The sequence below is a fragment of the Microcaecilia unicolor genome, chromosome 10, assembly GCF_901765095.1.
Source record: "Microcaecilia unicolor chromosome 10, aMicUni1.1, whole genome shotgun sequence".
In the NCBI taxonomy this organism is placed as follows: Eukaryota; Metazoa; Chordata; class Amphibia; order Gymnophiona; family Siphonopidae; genus Microcaecilia; species Microcaecilia unicolor.
The window spans coordinates 32,577,537-32,599,114 of record NC_044040.1 but is presented as its reverse complement, the minus strand read 5'-3'; the positions used below and the strand labels follow the sequence as shown (position 1 = coordinate 32,599,114).

At 41.4% G+C, this 21,578-nt stretch overlaps 1 protein-coding gene across 5 annotated transcripts in view; it reads right to left on the bottom strand.

Annotated features, from left to right (window-relative positions):
• The window catches only part of CADPS2 (calcium dependent secretion activator 2), a 596,794-nt gene that overhangs the window by 407,260 nt on the left and 167,956 nt on the right, over positions 1–21,578 (bottom strand). For all 5 annotated transcript variants that reach the window (XM_030215887.1, XM_030215888.1, XM_030215889.1 and 2 more), the window contains exon 4: positions 5,803–5,883. In XM_030215887.1, coding sequence (XP_030071747.1) covers positions 5,803–5,883 — 81 coding nt within the window. The remainder of the gene's footprint in view (positions 1–5,802; positions 5,884–21,578) is intronic.

Genomic DNA, 21,578 nt, shown 5'->3' with positions numbered 1-21,578 from the left:
GGGAATCTGCGCATGGGGCGGATGTTTTTGCCATGCGCTGTGGCCCTTTTTACTGCAGCAGGTAGAAGAAACAACCATGCAGTAAGACTGCACTTACTGCGTGGCCATTCAGGAGGGACCACTTACTGCCACTCATTGTGGTGATGTCATATGCTGGGAGTGGCCGCATTAAGCCGGTGGGGTAGTTCCGGATTGCCGCGTGGCAAGCCCGCAGTGGACTTACCACTGTTTAGTAAAAGGGCCCCTAAATGACTTGCCCAAGATCACAAGGAACTGCGGTGGGATTTGAACCCTGGCTATCCTGGTTTTTCAGCCTGCTGCTCTAACCATTAGGCTACTCTTCCACTCTCCTCTTCCAGAGATGCACCTCTCTGAGGTATAAGCCATGCATTGCCTGAACTCCCAAGATGGAGAACAACAGTGCAGTTCAGGCTCCATGCATCTTACAAGCTGAGAGCTTCACAATGCAAACGACAGCTGTTCCGAGGCAGTAAGCAGAAGACAGACTGAAAGAGGGGTAAGAAAACCAGATTTTGGATGCTAACGGCTGGGAGAGGCAGTAGGAAGGGGAGTGGGGGTGGAGTGGAAGAAGAGTGTGCACTGGCAGGACAAACTAGGGAGGAAAGGAGTGCTACTGGAGAGACCAGGAAGAAGGAGAATGTGTGCTGAGAGAGACACTTGTTCAGTACCCTTATCATCCCCACCTTAGTAATTCCCTTATCTCTTATTTGTCCTGTTTGTCTGTCCTAATTAGATTGTAAGCTCTGTCGAGCAGGGACTGTCTCTTCATGTTCAAGTGTACAGTGCTGCGTATATCTAGTAGTGCTATAGAAATGATAAGTAGTAGTAGTATATGGTTTTAAGGATGCAGAGAAGAGAGAGAGTGTATAATTTGTGGAGGAGGGAGTTTTGCAAGAGACAAGCTGGATAGAAGAGGCATAGAGGGAGTTGAGGACATGAGGAGGAAGAAACAGCAGCAGGTGATGAGCTGGGGTTGGGGGGAGAATGTTAGAGTTGAGAAGGGGAACAGAGTGTTGTAGGGGACATGCTAGGAGAAGGGAAGAGTATGTATGTTTAGGGGGGAATAAGCCGTAGGCAGGGGGAGAGTGGTATATTGCCTTATGGTTGGGGTTTCAATTTTCAGTGATTTTATTTGGAACTGGTGGAGCCTGAGAGAAATTATAATCAGCACCAATTTCTTTCAACTGCTGATATTTATAGTGATGATAATGGACACAGACGTGTTGCCAGAAGTTTGGGACTTTTTTTTTTTTTTTGCTGAAAAAGGTGCTAAAAAACAAACAGTAAAAACAGAGTGTGCAGCTCAAAGCTACCCATGGCTCAAGGAAAATCACTGAACAGCAGAAGCCATAGTTATTAAGAACACTATTATTGTATTACTGGAGGAATTTTGAACCAAAACTTATTTCACAGCTTTAGTTATAATATCTTTTCTTTGAAGTTTAAATTAATTAGTAGTCAAACACAGTGACTGTACTATTTTGATAAATACAGAATTTACATAGAAAATGAAGGCAGATAAAAACCACTAATGCCTAATTCTATTTGGCAGACAATTACTTCTTGTACGCACATGCAATGAGCTTAGAAATTCGCTCTCTCTAATTTTCTGCAGGTAAATTATTCTCCTTTTAGTCATGCTTTGTTTAGTGAAACCAGACAGTAGTTCTCAGTTCTATTCCCCAGGCTCCTTGCATCAAGCCTGGTTTACAGGATCTCCACAAAAGAATATTAATTGTAGCCAAGGTAATTTCCATATTATTGGCTGCTCTGAAAAACAAACCTATCAGGGAGAAAGCTGAAAAAAAAGGTACTTAGAGTCACTAAATTAATAGATCATTCCCATTTGAAATAAACAAACATGTAATCATCTTTACCCAAGAGAGCTCTCATCAAATTCAAACAATCAAAAATATATTTCTTTTCTCAGAATCAATTTATGAAATATTTACAATAAAGTAAATACGGCAGGCAGATACGATTGGAGTGTGATGCATGTTACTAAATGGAAAGTGCTGAATAGCAATCCCAGTTTTGCATAAGGCACATAAGGGCCCCTTTTACCAAACTGTGTTAAAAAGTGGCCTTAGGGTGTCCTTACGCAGGTCAGTCTCACACGCTAAGGTCATTTTTACCACCAGGGTAAAAAGGCCATTTTTACCACCAGAGTAAAATGGCCAATTTTTCTATTTCCCCCATTAATAGCCACATGCTACTTTTCCCAATAACGCATGGCCTATTAGCACATGAGCCCCTACGGTCACCATTATCCAGGTGACAAAGGTTCATGTGCTAAGCACGTGCTAATCGGTTAGCATGCGGCAATATAGCTAAGGTAACCAATTACTGCAGAAAATGCCCCACTCTCTGCCCCAGACATGCCCCAGCGCTATAAAATAAATTTTTATTTTTTACCACATACGTAGTGCACACACATATATAAATTACCTGTGCACACCCTGCAGTAAACAACAAGGCAGACGATCTGCAAACTCCAAGATGGAAAACAACAGAGCAGATCAGTGGAAAGGCAACATGAATTTCATTAATCAAATCATAAAAGAGCACGTGTTTCTCCCAATAGTGCTACGTCAGGGTCTATTCAAAGATCCTTACTGTCAAGTGTATTGCTTTCAAAGTTTGCACCCTGGTTCATAAGATCATACACGGTGAAGGTCCAGGAACTGGTAATCACCACTTACGGAACTATGTAAGCCATACTGAGCCTGAAAATAGGTGGGAAAATGTGGGATACAAATGTTATAAATAAATAAATTCTTGAATATGTATCAATAAGTTGTCATGAATATATAGGGGATCACAAGTCTATCCTTTCAAACGCTAAATTAAAAAAAACAGCCGATAGCCCCACATACAGGTGCCAATATCAATCAATGCATCATGACAACTTATTGATACATATTCAAGTACTGACAATAAGGATCTTTGAATAGCCACTAACGCAGCCCTATTGGGCAAAACACGGCCTGTGTCGGGCTCTTTTATGATCTCATTAATAAAATTCATGTTGACTTTCCATCGATCTGCTCTGTTGTTTTCCACACTCTGCAGTAAGGCATGTTTTTGCTGTGATAAGCCCATGTTACGGCTTACTGCAGCTTAGTAAAAGGACCGTATAGAAGGGATTGAAGAGTTCAGAATTCCTCGTGTATTTTACAAAAGGCTCACTGAACTTGGAGCCTTTTGTAAAATCTGTGTTCATGTGCCGGCACATCCACCAACAGCCATTTTAGTGAAAAACTATGTTAAAAATAATGAGCAGCAGCACAATTTATAAGTGCTGGCATTTACATATGTAAAGTAGCGATTTAACAGCCTGCATGTATAAGTGTCAGGCTCTACAAAACTGGATGTTCATGAAGAGCCAATAAAGATGCTGAGTGAAAAAAAAAAATTCTACGTGGTTTTAAACACCACAGAGGTCACTCATGCAGATCCCAAGTCTAAACACACAATTAGCTTACAGGTTTGCCTCAGCACAGATATAAATACAGACATAAAAAAAGTATATGGGTACTGTAGTTGCATAATTGAACATACATGTATACTTTTCCAGCCTACCCAAATATACCCACAACATGCCCTCTTGAAAACAGTATATGCTGCAGATTTACAAGTGTAAATAGTGGCTTTTTAAAATTATTTACATATGTAAAAGTCATGCATGTTGTGTTTTAGATTATGTAATGTTCTCTACATCCCAAAACTCAAATACAACACCATATAGAGGCTCCAACATACAATATATATATAACACTTTGAATAGCGTTAGGGAATGAAACGCCATAGGAGTGGAGGAGTGGCCTAGTGGTTAAAGCACCGGTCTTGACATCCAGAGGTGGCCAGTTCAAATCCCACTGCTGCTCCTTGTGATCTTGGGCAAGTCACTTAACCCTCCATTGCCTCAGGTACAAACTTAGATTGTAAGCCCTCCTGGAACAGAGAAAAACCCAATGTACCTGAATGTAACTCACCTTGAGCTACTACTGAAAAAGGTGTGAACAAAATCTAAATAAATATAATATATAATAATATGGCAGAATAGTAAGGATCAGTCCCTGATGCAGCAGAGTAAAACATGGCCCATGTAGCCGGGGTCCTATGCAGATAAGTTCTTGAAATAACTTTAAAATAATATTTAAAAATAAAATAGTATGATGAGATTTAGAATAAAACAAAGTGAGACCAATGAAGATTAAAGAGAGCCAAGGGGCAGAGCACCTCATTTGAAACAAGTCACTTGTGATGGCAGTAATAAAACAATTTATATATATCGAATGTTGAAGCCTCCATATGGTATTAAACTTAAGAACTGGGATACAGAGAATATTGAGATAAAGTAGCCCAAGCTGAGGAATAAGCTATGACCTAAATCCTATTAGATTATAGAATGTTCAGTGTAAATTCTTGAAGCTACTTTTCCAATATTAACAACCATAAATTACCCAAATTTTTACTTTTTTCAAAATATTTTAAAAACAAAAATATTTCATAACAACTCTTCTGTTAATGCTGGAGGTTTACTTATACATTTCAGGTGTAGGTGGTGCTTGGTTTCTGGTATTATGCAGCACACCACACCTAATTAATGTGGAACCTTTTGTAAAGGGCCACAGAAAAATATACCTGTATTTCCCTAAACATGCAGCAGGAGCAAGCATACTATAAAAAGCACACAATTATTATCACATCATCACATTTCTGAAAGTGGTAACAAAGTCAAAAGACCAAGGTACAGTCCTCGGGAATTACATAAACAAACAGGTCCTAGTATAAAAATGACAACCTCAACAAAATTTACATAAATTTATCTAAAACAAAAAGTATAGTTTACAAAATGAGTGTAATCTCTCAGCACCGTGTATGTGCAAATGCTGGCATATACAAGTGTGTCAATCTTTGCTACTTACATACATAGGAGACATATAACAGAAAATGACATGCATATGGAGCAGCCACCTAAGGAGCCAAGCTCCTAAAAGACACTTTTCATATTTTAAGGTAATTTTAAATTCCAAACTTCTAAGCACAATTGTCCCATCAATTACTTTTCAAAAGCCCTGGTGGGGAGGTGCATTTTGCTGTCATTTATGCATGCCTCTGAAGAGGTACAAAACCTGATGGGAATTTTTTTTTAATATATTTGCATATTCTCACCTAAACCACACCCAGAACACAACTCTTTAAATCTGTTCATCCCATGGCAATTACACATGAAAATAGCGCTATACAGGTGAACACCAGTTTTGCAATGCTGCTATCTACACCGGTATATGATTGCCATGCAAAGGTTCTAAAATGACCTTCGAAATCTCTCCAACTGCACAGCTGTGCTCTATTGTCATTATTTAAGCACATCCGTACAACTTCTTGCTTTCATACAGCTTTCTGAGCTGGATTTCCTCAACCAACTAAAATAGTCATGAACAAAAAAAGCTGTTCTCAGGCTGGAAGGCTCAGCAAGATTCTATCGTCAATTTACCTGCCGAATAGACTGTGACATCAATCCATAAATGAATAAGAACAGTTCCATTAGCAGGAGAATATCCTTTTATACAGTAGGAAAGGTTCAGCTCAATAAATATTAACATGTTAGCATTTGTTGAAGCTTTGTTTTCACAAACTATGTACTTGGGCATCACACAATTTTATATTTCAGGGAATGTTCCTCCCTAACGGCATCAGTAGATTCATTCTTATAATAAACATGTAAGAAACCACTGTCACAGAAATGAACACAGACATGGAAAATGGCCCTACCTTTGTCATCTGTTCCGCCAGCTGTAGACGCCCATCCAGCTCTCGGCGGATCTGAGCTGCCTGCTCATCTGCATTATCCAGCTGTGATAAAGAAAACACCACACAAAATAAGGTATGTTCTCTGTTTTCTATAGTCCATTGACTTCCTGCCTGCCTCCTGCCCCTCCACCAATAAAATGTATTAATATTTACTTCAGTTAATGATTTTTCTGAGGGATGGGGTGTTTCTGAAAGAGAACACAAGTACTGTTTTAAAAAGTGCTTTTTTTAACATAAAAATATAAGTTGATTAAAGCTGCAATAATAGTTTTAGCAGAGTGAATCATTAATTTTCCAGCAGCCTGTGTATACAGGACACCTAAGGGAATTGTCAAAATTCTACATTGCACATTGGCACAGAAGGCTTCCGTGCTGCACAGAATTTTGAACAGGGTCCAGAAATTGCCAGTGGCTTGCATCAAACCCTTTTCCTCAGCCCATCGTCCTCTGCAGTCTAAAATCCAATTGCTAATTTGAATTGTGTGGCTGTACAGCATCCCACAAGGCTCAGAACAGCAGTGAGCCCCAGGTACCAGAGGATGAAGTTATGGCTACTGTCCTCACCCTCTTACCAAGTAGGAAGGGGGAGGGGAGACAGAGGGAGAGAGTGAGGAAGTTAGAAATGTGTGTCCTGGGACAGGGACGAGAACAACTTGAGTATATGTGCCCTGGGATCAGAGATGAGAGCCAAAGAGGGACATTTTCAAAATGTCGTCCAAGTCGGACTTTGGACGTTTTGCGCTAAACGTCTCAAATCCAAATAGGAAATATAGCCATTTACGAAACAGCAAGACATCTATTTTTTCTTTTTTTTTTTTTTAAATGGCCACATACTAGATGGTTCTGTGCTCTGCGCATTCACTTTTTTGATCCATTTTGGTGGGTGGGGGGGAGGGGACGACACATCCAAGCACAACACACAAAATCAAGTCATTGGGATGTAGGAGGACACAGCAATCTTAGTGGACTGGCCACACAGACATCCCAAGAGAGCAATGGGGCACCCTAACATAGTAACATATTAAGTGACGGCAGGTAAAGATCTGAATGGTCCATCCAGTCTGCCCAACAGTCACATTCATTATCAATTCAAGATTTAAATCAACAATGAATGTAATATTAAATACTTGATCATGGTCTTTCGTTGGTATTTTTGGGACACAAGTCTATACAAGTCTGCCCGGCTCTGTCCTTATATTCCAACTACTGGAGTTGCCGTCAAAACCCACTCCGACTATCCAAATCCGTCTTGTCATTTGCGGGACAAAGACTGTAAAAGTATGCCTGGCACTGTCCTCAAGTTCCAAATTACTGGAGTTTTTGCTGAATCTCTCTCCAGCTCATCCTAAACCAGATTGCTACATGCAAGACTCAGACGGTACAAGCTAGCCCAGAACCGGCCTTAGTTGATGCAGCCAGAGTTGCCATCTAAGCACCATTTGACATGAAACACATATGCAACCCTTTAAGCTTTGTTTTTTATATCATTCATGTTCTAATTAGAGATCCTCTGTGTTCATCTCACGCCTTTTTGAATTCTGCCACAGTTCTTTTTTTCACCACCTCCCTCGGAAGGGCATTCCATGAATCAACCACCCTCTCCGTGAAAAAGAATTTTTCTGACATTACACCTAATGGGCTCATTTTCCAAAGAGAAGGATGTCCATCTTTTGACACAAATCGGAAGATGGACATCCATCTCACAGAAACGTCAAATCGGTATAATCAAAACCCAATTTTGGAAGTCTCCAACTGCAGTCCGGCGCAAGGACGTCTAAATTTCAAGGGGGCGTGACGGAGGTGTAGTAAAGGCGGGACTTGGGCGTGCCTAACACTTGGGAAGTCTTTGACCCATAATCGAAAAAAGCAAGGACGTCCCTGACGAACACTTGGACGTTTTTACCCGGACGTGCTTTTATTACGAATAAGGAACAAAAAGGTGCCAGAAATGACCAGATGACCACCGGAGGGAATCGGGGATGACCTCCCGTTACTTCCCCAGTGGTCACTAACCCCCTCCCACCCTCAAAAAACATCTTAAATATGTCATGCCAGCCTCGGATGTCATACTCAGGTCCATGACAGCACATGCAGGTCCCGGGAGCAGTTTTAGTGGGTACTGCAGTGCACTTCAGACAGGTGAACCCAGGGCCATACCCCCCCTACCTGTTACATTTGTGGAGGAAACAGCAAGCTCTCCAAAACCACAAACCCACTGTACCCATATATAGGTGCCCCCCTTCACCCATAAGGGCTATGGTAGTGGTGTACAGTTGTGGGTAGTGGGTTTTAGGGGGATTTTGTGGGGCTCAGCACACAAGGTAATGGAGCTATGTTCCTGGGAGCATTTTATGAAATCCACTGCAGTGCCCCCTAGGGTACCCGGTTGGTGTCCTGGCATGTCAGGGGAACTAGTGCACTACAAATGCTGGCTCCTCCCATGACTAAATAGCTTGCATTTGGACGTTTTTGACATGGATGTGTTTGGTTTTGAAAATCAATGAAACTCAAAGACATCCATGTCTAGGGCCATCCAAATCTAGGGATGTCCAAATTTAAGGATTTGGACTTCTCTGATGGTATTTTCAAAACGAAAGATGGACGTTCATCTTTTTTTCGAAAATACGGGTTTCCCCACCCCTGGATTTGGACATTTTGCAAAGACGTCCAAATCGCAACTTGGACGTTTCTTTGGAAAATGCCCCTCCAGGTCTACCATCCCACAACCTCAATTCATGTCCTCTAATTTTACCATTTTCTCTTCTCTGGAAAATATTTGTTACTATATTAATACCTTTCAAGTATTTAAATGTCTATATCATATCTCCCCTGTCTCTCCTCTCCTCTAGGGTATACATATTCAGGTCTTCCAGCCTCTTCTCATATGTACTTTGGCGGAAGTCCCATATCATTTTTGTCACCTTCCTCTGGACTGCTTTAAGTCTTTTTACATCTTTAGCAAGATATGGCCTTGAAAACTGAATACAGTACTCCAGTTGGGGCCTCACCAATGACTTTGTACAGGGGAATCAAAGCCTCCTGTCTTCTGCTGGTTTCATCTCTCTATATATACAGTCTAGCATCCTTCTGACTACAGCCACCACCTTGTCACACTGTTTTGTCACCTTCAGATCCTCAGATACTATCACCCCAAGATCCCTCTCCTTGTCTGTGCATATCAGCCTCTCACTGCCTAGCACATATGTCTTCCTTGGATTTCTACCCCCTAAATGCATCACTTTGCACTTCTTATCATTGAATCTTAATTGCCAAACATTAGATCATTCTTCTAACTTCTGCAGATCCTTTTTCATGTTTTCCACTCCCTCCTGAGTGTCCACACTCTTACAAATCTTGGTCTCATCCGCCAAAAGACAGACCTTACCTTCTAACTCTTCAGCAACATTGCTCACAAATATATTGAACAGAATCAGCCCCAACACTGATCCTTGAGGCACACCACTACTCACCTTTCCTTCCTCTGAATGAAGTCCATTAACCACCACCCTCTGGCATTTTTCAGTCAACCAGTTTCTAATCCAGTTCACCACTTTGGGTTCTCACTTCATCCTGTCAAGTTTATTCAAGAGCCTCCTATGAGGAACCGTGTCAAAGGCTTTGCTGAAATCTAAGTAGATTATATCTAGCGCACGTCCTCGAGCCAATTCTTTGGTCATCCACTCAAAGAATTCAATCAGATTCGTTAAAGGATTTACCTTTGGTAAAACCATGTTGTCTTGGATCTTGTAACCTACTGGATTCCAGGAAATTCACTATCCTTTCCTTCAGCATCACTTCCATTACTTTAACCAAAGTGAGGCTTACCAGCCTGCAATTTCCAACTTCTTCTCTATCACCACTTTTATGGAGAGGGACCATATCCGCTTTTCTCCAATCCCAAGGAACCTTTCCCATCTCCAATGATTTATTAAACAAAACTTTACGAGGACCCACCAGAACCTCTCTGAGCTCTCTCAATATCCTGGGATGGCTCCCGTCCAGTCCCATGGTTTTGTCCACCTTTAAATTTTCAAGTTGTTCATAAACACTTTCTTCCGTGAACAGTGCTATATCCACTTCATTCTCATATGTACCTTTACCAGTCAACCATTGTCCTTCTCCAGGATTTTCTTCCGTGAACACAGAACAGAAGAATTTGTTTAGCATGTTTGCTTTTTCTTTATCATTCTCCACATTGCGCTTCACAGCATCTTTCAGTCTCACAATTCCATTTTTAATCTTCTTCCTTTCACTAATATACCTGAAAAAAATCTTATCACCCCTCCTTACATTTCTAGCCATTTATTCTTCCGTTTGCGTTTCTGCCAGACATACCTCTCTCTTGGCTTCTTTCAGTTTCATCTGCTGTGGACGTCATATAAAAGCTCCCAGGTACACATCTCAATGCTACTCCCTTATCTTGTCTGCTAAGCCCTCCAAAACCCACCACCTCAACTATACACCACTACAGTAGCCCTTATGGGTGAAGGGATCACCTATATATGGGTACAGTAGGCTTTTGATCAGTTTTGGAAGGCTCACACTTTCCATCACAAGTGTAACAGGTAGACTGAGATATGGGCCTGGGTCCCCTTCTTTACAGGCCACTGCACCGACCACTACATTACTCCAGGTATCTGCTTGCTGCTGTAATAGAACTGGATATAAAATCTGAAGCTGTCATACAGGTTGGTAAGTACTATTTTTATTCACATCTTTGGGGATGGGAGGGGGTCAGTGACTACTGGGGGAGGGTCATCCCCGATTCCCTCCAGTAGTCATCTGGTCATTTAGGGCATCATTTTGTGACTTATTCATTCTAAAAACAGGTCTAGATCAAAACATTGAAGTTTTAGCCCTAGACATTTTCATTTTGTTCTATTATGGCTATAAAACTTTCAAGTGTTAGGAACGTGCTAAGCCCGCCCTAATCCTGTCCCTGAAACGCTCCCAACATGCCTCCTTGTGATTTAGATGCAATGCAGATGAACATAGATAAATGTCTGTAAAAAGATTTTGAAAATACCATTTGGACGTTTTGAGGGGAAATACGTCCAAAATGCTGCTTTATGACACTTTCTGGACGCTTTTCTCTTTCAAAAATGAGCCCCAAAGAGAACGTGAGAGCTGCGAGTCAGAGAGAGAACAGGGAATAGAAAAATACAAGAAAGCAGGTGGTGGAGGAAGAATGAACTATGGGGCTAAGAAGGTTCTCTCCACACTTGAGAAGGGGCAGAAAAGGCTGGGGTACTGAACCTGCTAGGCAGAGTGGATTCAAATTAAGTTACGAAGAAAGGGCTGGTGATGTTGGATCTTGAAGAGGGCGAAAGCTTGGGAGAGTGGTTTCAGACCTGGCGCCGAGAGGCACCAGACCTTATGATATTACAAATAAACTATATGTAATTTTTTTTAAATATTGCATGCAGAATCTAAAAGTTTTGTGTGGAATTTTTAAAAGTATTATTATTATTTGTTCACAGAATTCCCCCAGGAGTAGCAAAGTGCTTTAAAGCTGAATATTTATCATCTTTAAATTGGTTTTCTTTTTTGGAGTCCATCATTTCCTGAAATATTCATGTTTTAATTATATCTGCACTCTTAATCTTTGATGCTGACAGGGCACAAAGTATGCCTGAAAGGTAAAACTGAAAACATCTGCAGTTAATATCAGTAAACCCAACTTCTTCTGTTTGTACGTTAATCAATACAAAGTAAAAGCAGAAACGGCAAAAGCTAAGCAGACGGTGTTAATACAATGCTTCCCAAAGACAATCAGGTTTCCAGGCTACCCTAAGTCATAGGAGTATTTTGGGGTGCCCCCCCCCTAAATATTGTGGTTCTAATCAGGGGCGTATCTGCGTGGGGCCACAGGGCCCTGGCCCCTCTCCCTCCCCCACTAATGTTGTTTACCTTTGCTGGCAGGGGACGTGGTGCGACGTCAGACAGACTCCGAATCAGCAGCGTACAGCATGGCCACGGAGGAGGACGACGAACAAGAACTTTGAAGACCTCGGCGGCTGGCGGGGGTTGGGGTCCCCCGCCAGCTGAAGAATTATTTTTAAAAGCAGGCGAAAGCGGACCTCGGCTGGCGGGGGTTGGGGTCCCCGCCAGCAAAGGTAAACAACGTCGGCGGGAGAGGAGGTGGAGAGAGTCGTTGGTGGCAGGGGGGGGGCTCTGGCAATGGCTGGGGGGGGGAGTCGTTGGTGGCAGGGGGGGCTCTGGCAATGGCGGGGGGGGGGGGGTCGGTGGTGCCGGGGGGGGGGGCTAAATGTGCCCCCTCCCTCTGGCCCCCCCTACTGCCAGAGTCCAGATACGCCCCTGGTTCTAATGTTGAATTGATCCCCCCTCCCACCACAGTCAATATTCTATTCTATGATTTATATTCAAGGCGGATTACAATGCAAGAGATCTTCAACAAAATGAAGAGATAATACAATCATCAATCTACATTAAATACAAATGAAAGCTTGAGTCAAATATCTTCTAATATTGAAAACAGATGCGTCTTTAAAGTTTTTCAAAAGAGAAAATATGAAGAAATTTGTCTAATCTGTAAAGGGATAGAATTCCATATTTATGCACCTCGATAAGCAAATAGACTGCACTAACACTGATTTTAAACAAATTTTCTTCACAGAGGGATAACATAGTTTTTAAAGATTTACACAATTACAAGGAAAGTTTAGCATCTGTGCGAGTATAGAAGAATTCATATCATGCAAGGATTTAAATACTAAGCAAGCCATCTTAAATTTGATTTGCAGCTTAATAGGCATCTTTCAAACTTATCCAAGCTGTAAATCAATCTAACAAATGTGTTCTGGAGCAGTTGTAATCTGTATTGTAATTTTACTGAAATACCACTGTATAAAAGGGTTGCAATAATCTAGCTGGGGTAATAAAATAGATTGTGCTTCATTTCTAAATTTTTCTGGACTTAAAAAGGAACGTATAGTTTGAAGTTGACTCAAACTAAAAAAAAACGTTTTTCTTGACCAGCCAGCTCATTTTCAAAAGTGTTCGCCGGCCATCTTCTGACACAAATCGGGAGATGGCCGGCGATCTCCTGAACCCGGCCAAATCGGTATAATCAAAAGCCGATTTTGGCCGGGTTCAACTGCTTTCCGTCGCGGAGCCAGCAAAACATCAAGGGGGCGTGTCGGTAGGGTAGTGAAGGCGGGACGGGGGTGTGCTCACAAGATGGCCGGCTTCGCCTGATAATGGAAAAAAAAAGCCAGGCTTGACAAGCATTTCGCCGGCTTTACTTGGTCCCTTTTTTTTCACGAGCAAACTTCAAAAAGGAGCCCCAACTGACCAAATGACCACCGGAGGGAATTGGGGATGACCTCTCCTTACTTCTCCAGTGGTCACCAACCCCCTCCCACCCAAAAAATAAACATTTTTTTGCCAGCCTCTATGCCAGAATGTCCTACCCAGCTCCAGGACAGCAGTATGCAGGTCCCTGGAGCAGTTTTTAGTGGGTGCAGCGCACTTCAGACAGGTGGACCCAGGCCCATCCCCCCTACCTGTTACACTTGTGGTGGTAAATGGGAACCCTCCAAAACCCACCCAAAATCCACTGTACCCACATGTAGGTGCCCCCCTTCACCCCTTAGGGCTATGGTAATGGTGTAGAGTTGTGGGCAGTGGGGTTTGGGGGGGCTAAACAACCAAGGGAAGAGAGCTATGCACCTGGGAGCTATTTTTATTTTTTTGTTAAAATTTTTAGAAGTGCCCCCTAGGGTGCCCGGTTGGTGTCCTGGTATGTGAGGGGGGCCAGTGCACTACAAATGCTGGCTCCTCCCACGACCAAATGCCTTGGATTTCGCCAGGTTTGAGATCACTGGCATTATTTTGCATTATGGCTGATAACCGATGCTGGCCATCTCAAACCTGGCGATCTCGGACATTTGGCCGGGCCCAACCGTATTAGCGAAGAAAAAGATGGCCGGCCATCTTTTTCGAAAATATGGTTGGCTCCGCCCACTTACGGCGCCGGCCCCGGAGATGGCCACCAATAGAGATGGCCGGCACCATTCGATTATGCACCTCCAGATCATTTATTTGGGTTTCAAAAGTTTAGGGCCTCTTTTACTAAGGCGCTAAACATTAGCAATGTCCATAGGAATATATGGACGTCACTGTTTAGTGTGCCCTAAATATTAGCACATGCTAAAAACGCTACTGAGCCTTAGAGTCTAAAATGTTACCCAATACCCTTGATTTGTTTTAATTTGTAGAATTTCACCAGCAGAAAAAAATTCTCTCTTTCCTATTTGACTCAAAATTTATTAAGCTTAAGGAAATTATTTTGAGTCCATTATCAATAAATTAGATATTTTTTAATACTTGAATTACAGGACTCAAAATAAAGATAACATCCACGTATGACTTCCCTACTCTGTCCTCCCCCCCAGAGTAAGCAGGCAAACTACATATATGTCCACAACAAATATGTGTCCAAATGTGTGTGTATATATGTGCACCTTAATTTAAGCGTACTTTATAGAATAAGCTTAAATTTCTATGCAGTTTATAGAAAATGCAGAGCACCGCTCCACGCAACTAAATTTAGTTGCAAGCAGTTATGTCAAGTAAAACCTGGTGTAAATGTCAATGCCTGAATTAGGCATGGACCAGGTATATTCTATAACAATGCACATTGATTCTGGAAACGCCCACAACCTGTCCATGTTACACCCCCTTTCCAAATATGGGGCTTAGAATTTACGCTCAGGACATTACAGAATATGCTTAGACAGTTCTGTACGTAAATTCTAATTAAAGCCAATTAGTGTCAATAATTGCTTGTTAATTGGCAGTTATCAGAACTATCTGGCTTGTTAACCAATTATACACACTATTATGGAATACGCTTCGATTTCCACATGGAAATCTTGGCGCAATATATAGAATCCAGGGGTAAACGCTTAAGGTGCTTTAGTAAGATGGGCCCTAAAGTATATCTTTTGTTTTTACTGGTTGTAATCTACTTTGAACCTTTTCAGTAAAAGGAATATAAATGTCAAATTAACTTGTATATAAAATTAAATTGGAATTAACCTAAACCTTCATTGCACCCACCTGAAAAATCCCAATTCTAACTTGTAATAGTCATATACAGTGCTATATAGTAACTAAGTAAATGTAACTAGTTACTGTGCTTAAGTAAAACCTTTGTCACTTTTACTTGTAAAGAAGTACAGGATAATATTTGTTACTGTTACTTCTAAGGAAATTATAATTTCACCCATTTTTACTACTTTTACTCAGTTACACCTGATAGTTGCAGTTAAAAGTAAAATGGGAAGCAAATGTAAATGATTTGCTGCATTTGTATCCCACATTTCCCCACCTCTTTGCAGGCTCAATGTGGCTTACATTATGCCGAAATGGCGATAACCATTTCCGGAGATACAGTTAAAGTACAGAAATATGAAGTACATTAGAAATATGTGGATATACAGTACATTTCAGGAGTTTGAAATCAAGGGTAATGAATAACGTTCAGTAATGAAAAGAAATAGAAGTTAAAGTAATTGAATAGAAGAGTTCACTATTAACTTGTTCTGATTGAGTTCTGATGTCAGGCCATTTATGACGGATCCTTTTGATAAGTCTTTTTGAACAAATTAATCTTTAGTAGTTTCCGGAAGGGTGTGTTTTTATGGCATTCGGTAGTGCATTCCAAAGTTGTGTACAGATATAATGATTCTTCAGTACACCAAATGAAAAAGCAAAACTGAGAAGAGGATTTTGCTACTGCAAACCTCATTACACAAACAGTGGATCATCTCATCTTAACATTTTGCTGTTCAGTGAACATACCCTATAACAGTGGAGTTGCTTGTGGCTGTTGAACTGATTACTAGTCACCAGCCAAACAGACCAGTGATGAGCTGTGCCACTTTAAAGTGGAGATGAAACTGAAGCTTTTAGCAATTCATGGCGAACTGACCTTTGTCTCTACTGCCCACTGGATTGAGAGAGTCTTTAGAAAGGAAGTCTGCTTGTCTGGCTTCAAGACTGAAGGGCTCCCACTCATTTCCCGTTCTTACATCGGTTCTCGAACATATTCAAACAGTTTGTCATCAGATGAAAAACTGTTAGAACAACATGATTCAAACTTTCTGAAAGTCTTCTTTGTAATCGCACAGCATGACAATGATGATGAAGATGAAGATGCACGTGATGAATTAGCACTGCTTCTAATACAGATAATTACAATAATGATGACAGAATATTCTTTGCTACGTGGAAAACAAGTGTTTCAGATTCCCTTGATCAAAACAAGCAGACCCATTCAGAAGACTCAATAATTTTATTATTAGGATTTATTTACCGCCTTTTTGAAGGAATTAACTCAAGGCGTTGTACAGAAAGAATAGATCAAACATGAGCAGGAGGCAATTAGAGCAGTAAACATATTCGAACAATACAAAGTATGGCATGGTATACTGCTTGCAATGACAACACAATATGTACTAGAACATTAACATTGGTAGTGAAGGGTAAAGTAAAGTTGTAACATATAGATGAGTAAGAAAGTAGGAAGAATTAGAAAATAAGGTGATTGATTTGAAGAAAGTTGCACGTGATATTGCACCTGGCCTGATTTGAAGGAACTTTTTATTAAACTGAACAATCCACTTTCTGCTCGCCATTGTTGAACACCTTTTTAGATGTACTGCATTAATAACTCACATGAGTGACATTCGTTTTCAAAATTTAGTTTTACTAAAAGCAAAGTGGATTAAATTAAAATGTTAACAGTAGTTGCATTCATTGTTATTGCAGTACTTTTGCTCAGAAAGTATTATATTAGGCAATAACTTTTTACTTTCATTTAAGTAAATTTTTCAATGTGTTCTTCAATGTATTTTTACTAAAGTATTAAAATATACACTTATTTTTACTTTTACTTAAGTACTTTGAACAACACTGGTCATATGGTAATATTAGCAGCAACCACCACCAACAAAATTAAAGAATTTGATAGTCAAAAAGAAATGAAGATCTTAAAATTAGTCATTCTGTAAATGCACACACACACAGAGAATACCTAAAAGGAAGAGTGTTAACCCTTTGACACCTTTTATCTTCATTTATACTTAATTCTAGAAATCAGTGTGAATACTAAGGGCATTCATGCAACTATTCTGCTGTGATGAGTAAATAAGCTACTGGAAATGTAAGAATTTTCTTATGGTGATGAAGCAGCACTGAATTTTCAAACTATCAAAGGTTTGTCTCAAAGAACTATGGATTGCACTGCCTTAAGAATTTTAAATACAAAAACAGAGGAATGCAATTAAGGCAATGAATGTCAATAAATGTTGTTAGCGGTAGACAAATGGCATCCTGAATGTCACAGTAATAACTTCCACCAAATAAATTTCTTTGGCTGTCACGATCAGCTATCAATCTAAAAATGTTAACAGTTCATAGTATCTTAATTGCTGATTAGTTACAGCTTTTAAAATATTTCTTTGCCAAATAAAATAAACCTCATTATGTCAGTTTGGTTTAGAAAACTATTACAGTGTATTCCATGCCAGTTTTATCAGCTGCACAGCTCAGAGTAATGGAGGAGGGTAGAGGTAAAATATGTTCTCTACAGACATGGAATATATGTCTCTTTGGAAATCACACTTCAAAACAACCAATAAAAATAATTTCATGATCTTACCCATAATTGTGATAAGTTTTCAGCACAACATGCAGGAACTCAAAAATGTTCACCAGCCAACTGAGGTCACAGTAGCCAGGCATTGTAAGCAAGGCTGAGACTGGAGAAGTAGACCACAGAAAATTAAATATGTCAGCGATTCTGGAGTGGTCCTAGCTAACTCTGACTAAAACCCCACCTGGACTGTTTCTACTGATATCTCTCAGGGGCAGTGTCTCCAGATGGGTTAATTTTATGCATTTTATTTTAACATGGAGTTTGACAAAAAAGAAACGTGACAAAACTGAACCAATATTTTACCAATCCGCTAGAGTGTGACCGACTTCAAAGCAATGCTTGCTAACTTTTTTCTGAAAAAGGAAAAACGGGCCTCAAATATAGACCCAAAACAGATTGGGTCAATTTTCAATAATAGATCCAGAAAAACTTCTTAATGTATTCAAATCTAAAATTCAATGAAACTTAATAATCCTACTTCAAATTATTCTGTTTCAATACTCTCGTTTCAATGTAATTCACAAGCTACAACAAACTTATCTTTCTAAAAAAAAAAAAAAAAAAAAAAAAAAAGTCACCTTCATCTCTTTCAGAAAAAATTCAACAGAGGCTTTTGTTTTATATACAAACATGCTGCTTTAGGGCCAGAACTTTTTTCCCACTTCCTCTCATTACATCACTTCCATTTTGTGCATACCATGACAGTAATGAACCTCATCAGTTACATCAGGATGTGTGACTGAGATGCAGTGTATAGGAAGTTGCCAGTCTCCTTTAACAACACTCCCTCGCAGAGCCACCTTAAGAAGCCAGGTGTTGCAGTACAGAGCAGGGAGGGTGTGGCTCAGGTCAGAGCAGGGAAGTGTGTGGTTCAGGCAGCTTTATGGTGTATACCTCCACTACAGATGTCAAAGATATCAGAAACCTGGCTAAGGTAGACAAGCTTTATCTTGAATCTTGTGAGAACCCTGGTTTTTTTTGTTTTTTTTTAAAGCCTGGCTAGAGTCAGGCCAGGATTTGTCTAACACTGCAGCTAGGCTGTGCACACCAAGGAGGTTTGACTAAGAGCCGGAGAAGGCATGACGTCAAAAGGTTGAAGTCACTTAGGTTAGTCTATGTTTCCCACTTCCCTGCGCAGCCATCATTCTGCATACACTCAAAACAAAGCAAACCTATGAGCTGCTGATCCATGTTGCCGTTCTTTATTGTTGGTAGCATTTTTTATTTAATCTCACTTATATTCTCAAACAGATCGTCTTGTGCAGCATATGGATGTTCACCGAGGAAGTATAATAATGGAATACATTTTCATAAGTAGAGTAGCAATCAAACATATAAATGGCGAGTGTCGTACTCACTCGCAAATGCGCAGTAGAGACCCTCTCTGCCCCGCCCCCGCGTCAATACGTTATGATGGGGGCGGAACAGAGAGGGTCTCTACTGCGCATTTGCGAGGGACGAAACTGCCGTTGCTAATGCTCCCCCCACCCTCCACCCGGCCGGGCCCTCACTCCGCTATTGAAACAGTGAGGGAACGCAGCACACAGCTCTGCTGAGCTGCCGTCCTTCCTTCTTCTCTGCCTGTGCCCCGCCCTCAACGTTACATCACACGAGGGCGGGGACACAGGCAGAGAAGAAGGAAGGCCGACGGCAGCTCAGCAGAGCTGTGTGCTGCGTTCCCTTGCTGTTTCAATAGCAGAGCGAGGGCCCGGGCCAGATGGAGGGGTGGCAGCGACTCGGGGGGGGGGGGGGGGGGGCGAGCTCGGCGGTGGGGGGGGCCTTGCAGCGGCGACAGGAAGGGGCTTTCAACCCCCCCTTTCCTATACTAGCCCATTTTTACGGGCTCAACGGCTAGTTTGTTATAAATCGTAATCAGTGTGTCATTTGGACCCCTAGCACGTATTGTATTTGTGCAGAGATTTGTTTTCTCCTGGTAAAGGGCCACTAAAATGGACATGTTATGAGAATCAGGTGCTCAACATTCAGAGTTTCTATCTATCTATTTGTTTATTTACTTATTTATGACATTTATATCCCACATTAAACATGTTTTTCATGCCCTAACCATATTTTTGCTGGCAGGGATGCCGAGGCCCCGCCAGCCAAATAAATAAAGTGCCTCTGCTCCCCTCCTTCTTGGCTGCTTCCTTCCTGCAGAGTCAGCAGCACCGGGAGTTCTCACACATGCTCAGAGCATGCACAAGAAGTCACAGTGTTGGCGGCTCTAGGAAGGAACCAGCTGAGAAAGGGGGGGGGGGGGTTGCGAATGCACTGTATTTATTTAGCTGGCAGGCCTTCACCATCCCCGCCAGCTTTAAAGCACGCTGAGTAGACAAATCTTCAAGCTTCTTAATCCATTGTGTATTAATTTGTCACTGCTAGAAGTACCCCGGAATACAACTGAGAGACTCCATGGCCGACCACAGAGAGTCTAGAGTGACTTCTGAAGGTCTCTCTAACAGAGGACTTTTCATTCCCTCTCATGGTTCCTCAACTCCTCCAGCAGCTTGAATCAAATCTGCTCTCGCTGCCACTGGAAATCCATCCAGGGCATGACCCGATGTGATCTCTCCTGCAGAGGCTGCCAACAGTGTCTGTTCCAAGTGCTGCAACTGTGGCGCCAGGCCATACAGAGGAGCTGGAGGAGTAACAGAACCTAATGGGCTGAGCAAAACATCGTTCCCCAGCTCAGGGCTCTTCCTCTTGCCCTAAATGGTGGATCCACCCGGTATAGATGTTGGCTGCATCTAAGCTGCAATCTCCATCTGACAAAGTGAAGGAGGAGCAGGTGGGAAACCTCACCTTCCCTTGGTGCTTAGGCATTCTGAGCGCTCTGCAGAACCGGATTATAGGAAAATCTACCAGAAGGCAGGCGGTACGAAACGCGTAGCATTCTCAACACACCATCTCGTCCCTCCACTGCGATATATAGTTTGACTAACTTGATATCTGCTAAGCAGAAACCAGAGCAAGAACTCAAAACTCATATTGTAAGCATAAGAGAAGAGACATTGTGGCTAGGTGGGCATGGAACCTTGAGAACCTGTGCAAACTCAAGGCCCCAAGTTCGCTGGTGGCAATGCCTCTTCTGTTAGGCTGTCTATAGTGTCACAGCCCCAGAGAAGGGAGGTAAGAAAAACACCTCATGGGAGAGGGAGGGAAGGAATTTTTTTTTGGAGGGGGGGTACCATGGTATCTGTGGCTCCTCCCATTCTGACACCTATGTCCCCATTAAGACTACAAGTAGAACTAGCTACAATTTTAGAAATATCTACTTGCGTACATGTTTTACTCTATTGCGACTTCTGTGCATTTTATTTCCATGCCTCCTCTTCAGTCTGTGTAAATATATTTCTGCATATTTTAGGGAAGCAAAAAGTAGTTTTAATTATGTAATTGCTTAATGCAAGCATGTAAATTGATATATTTTGCTCATTCATTAATTCACAAAACTGTAATGATTTTGCATTTCCCCCATTAAGTCTAAAGATCTCATTTAGATTCTGCCTGCAGAAAGGTTTCATGAATAAATTTAGCTGTGAACTCCTCTCTCCTGTCCATCATCATTACCATACAAAAAAATGGGAGACTACAAGAGTGAACATGTTATCTTCACACTACAATGGCTCTTTACAGTTTCATTTCCATCTACATTCAAAATAACTTTCCCCTTGCATATTATTAAGAGGAAATTGGGACAAATTACAAAGGCTTAAAAAATATCTATTGTTTTAGGTCTTACATGCATTTTTAAATCAGTCTCTCCTACCTGCTAATTTCCTTCCTTTGTTCTTGCTAGACAAGTCCAAACAAGTTGTGCTCCCTAAGCAGCAAATGGATGTAGAGGACACTGATTTCCAGTGATAGCATCACCAGTACAAGTAGTGCTGTCCTGGAACTTGACAGAATAGTTGTCAGGTCCGCGAGGCAGGACCGGAATTCGTGAGCCCTTGGGCCACTGCCGAGGAGCGGCAGTGGCAGGCAAGACCACCCTGGAACTGGATACACAGAGGAGCAGGACTGGAACTCTGGACTGGAGTAGTAACTGAGG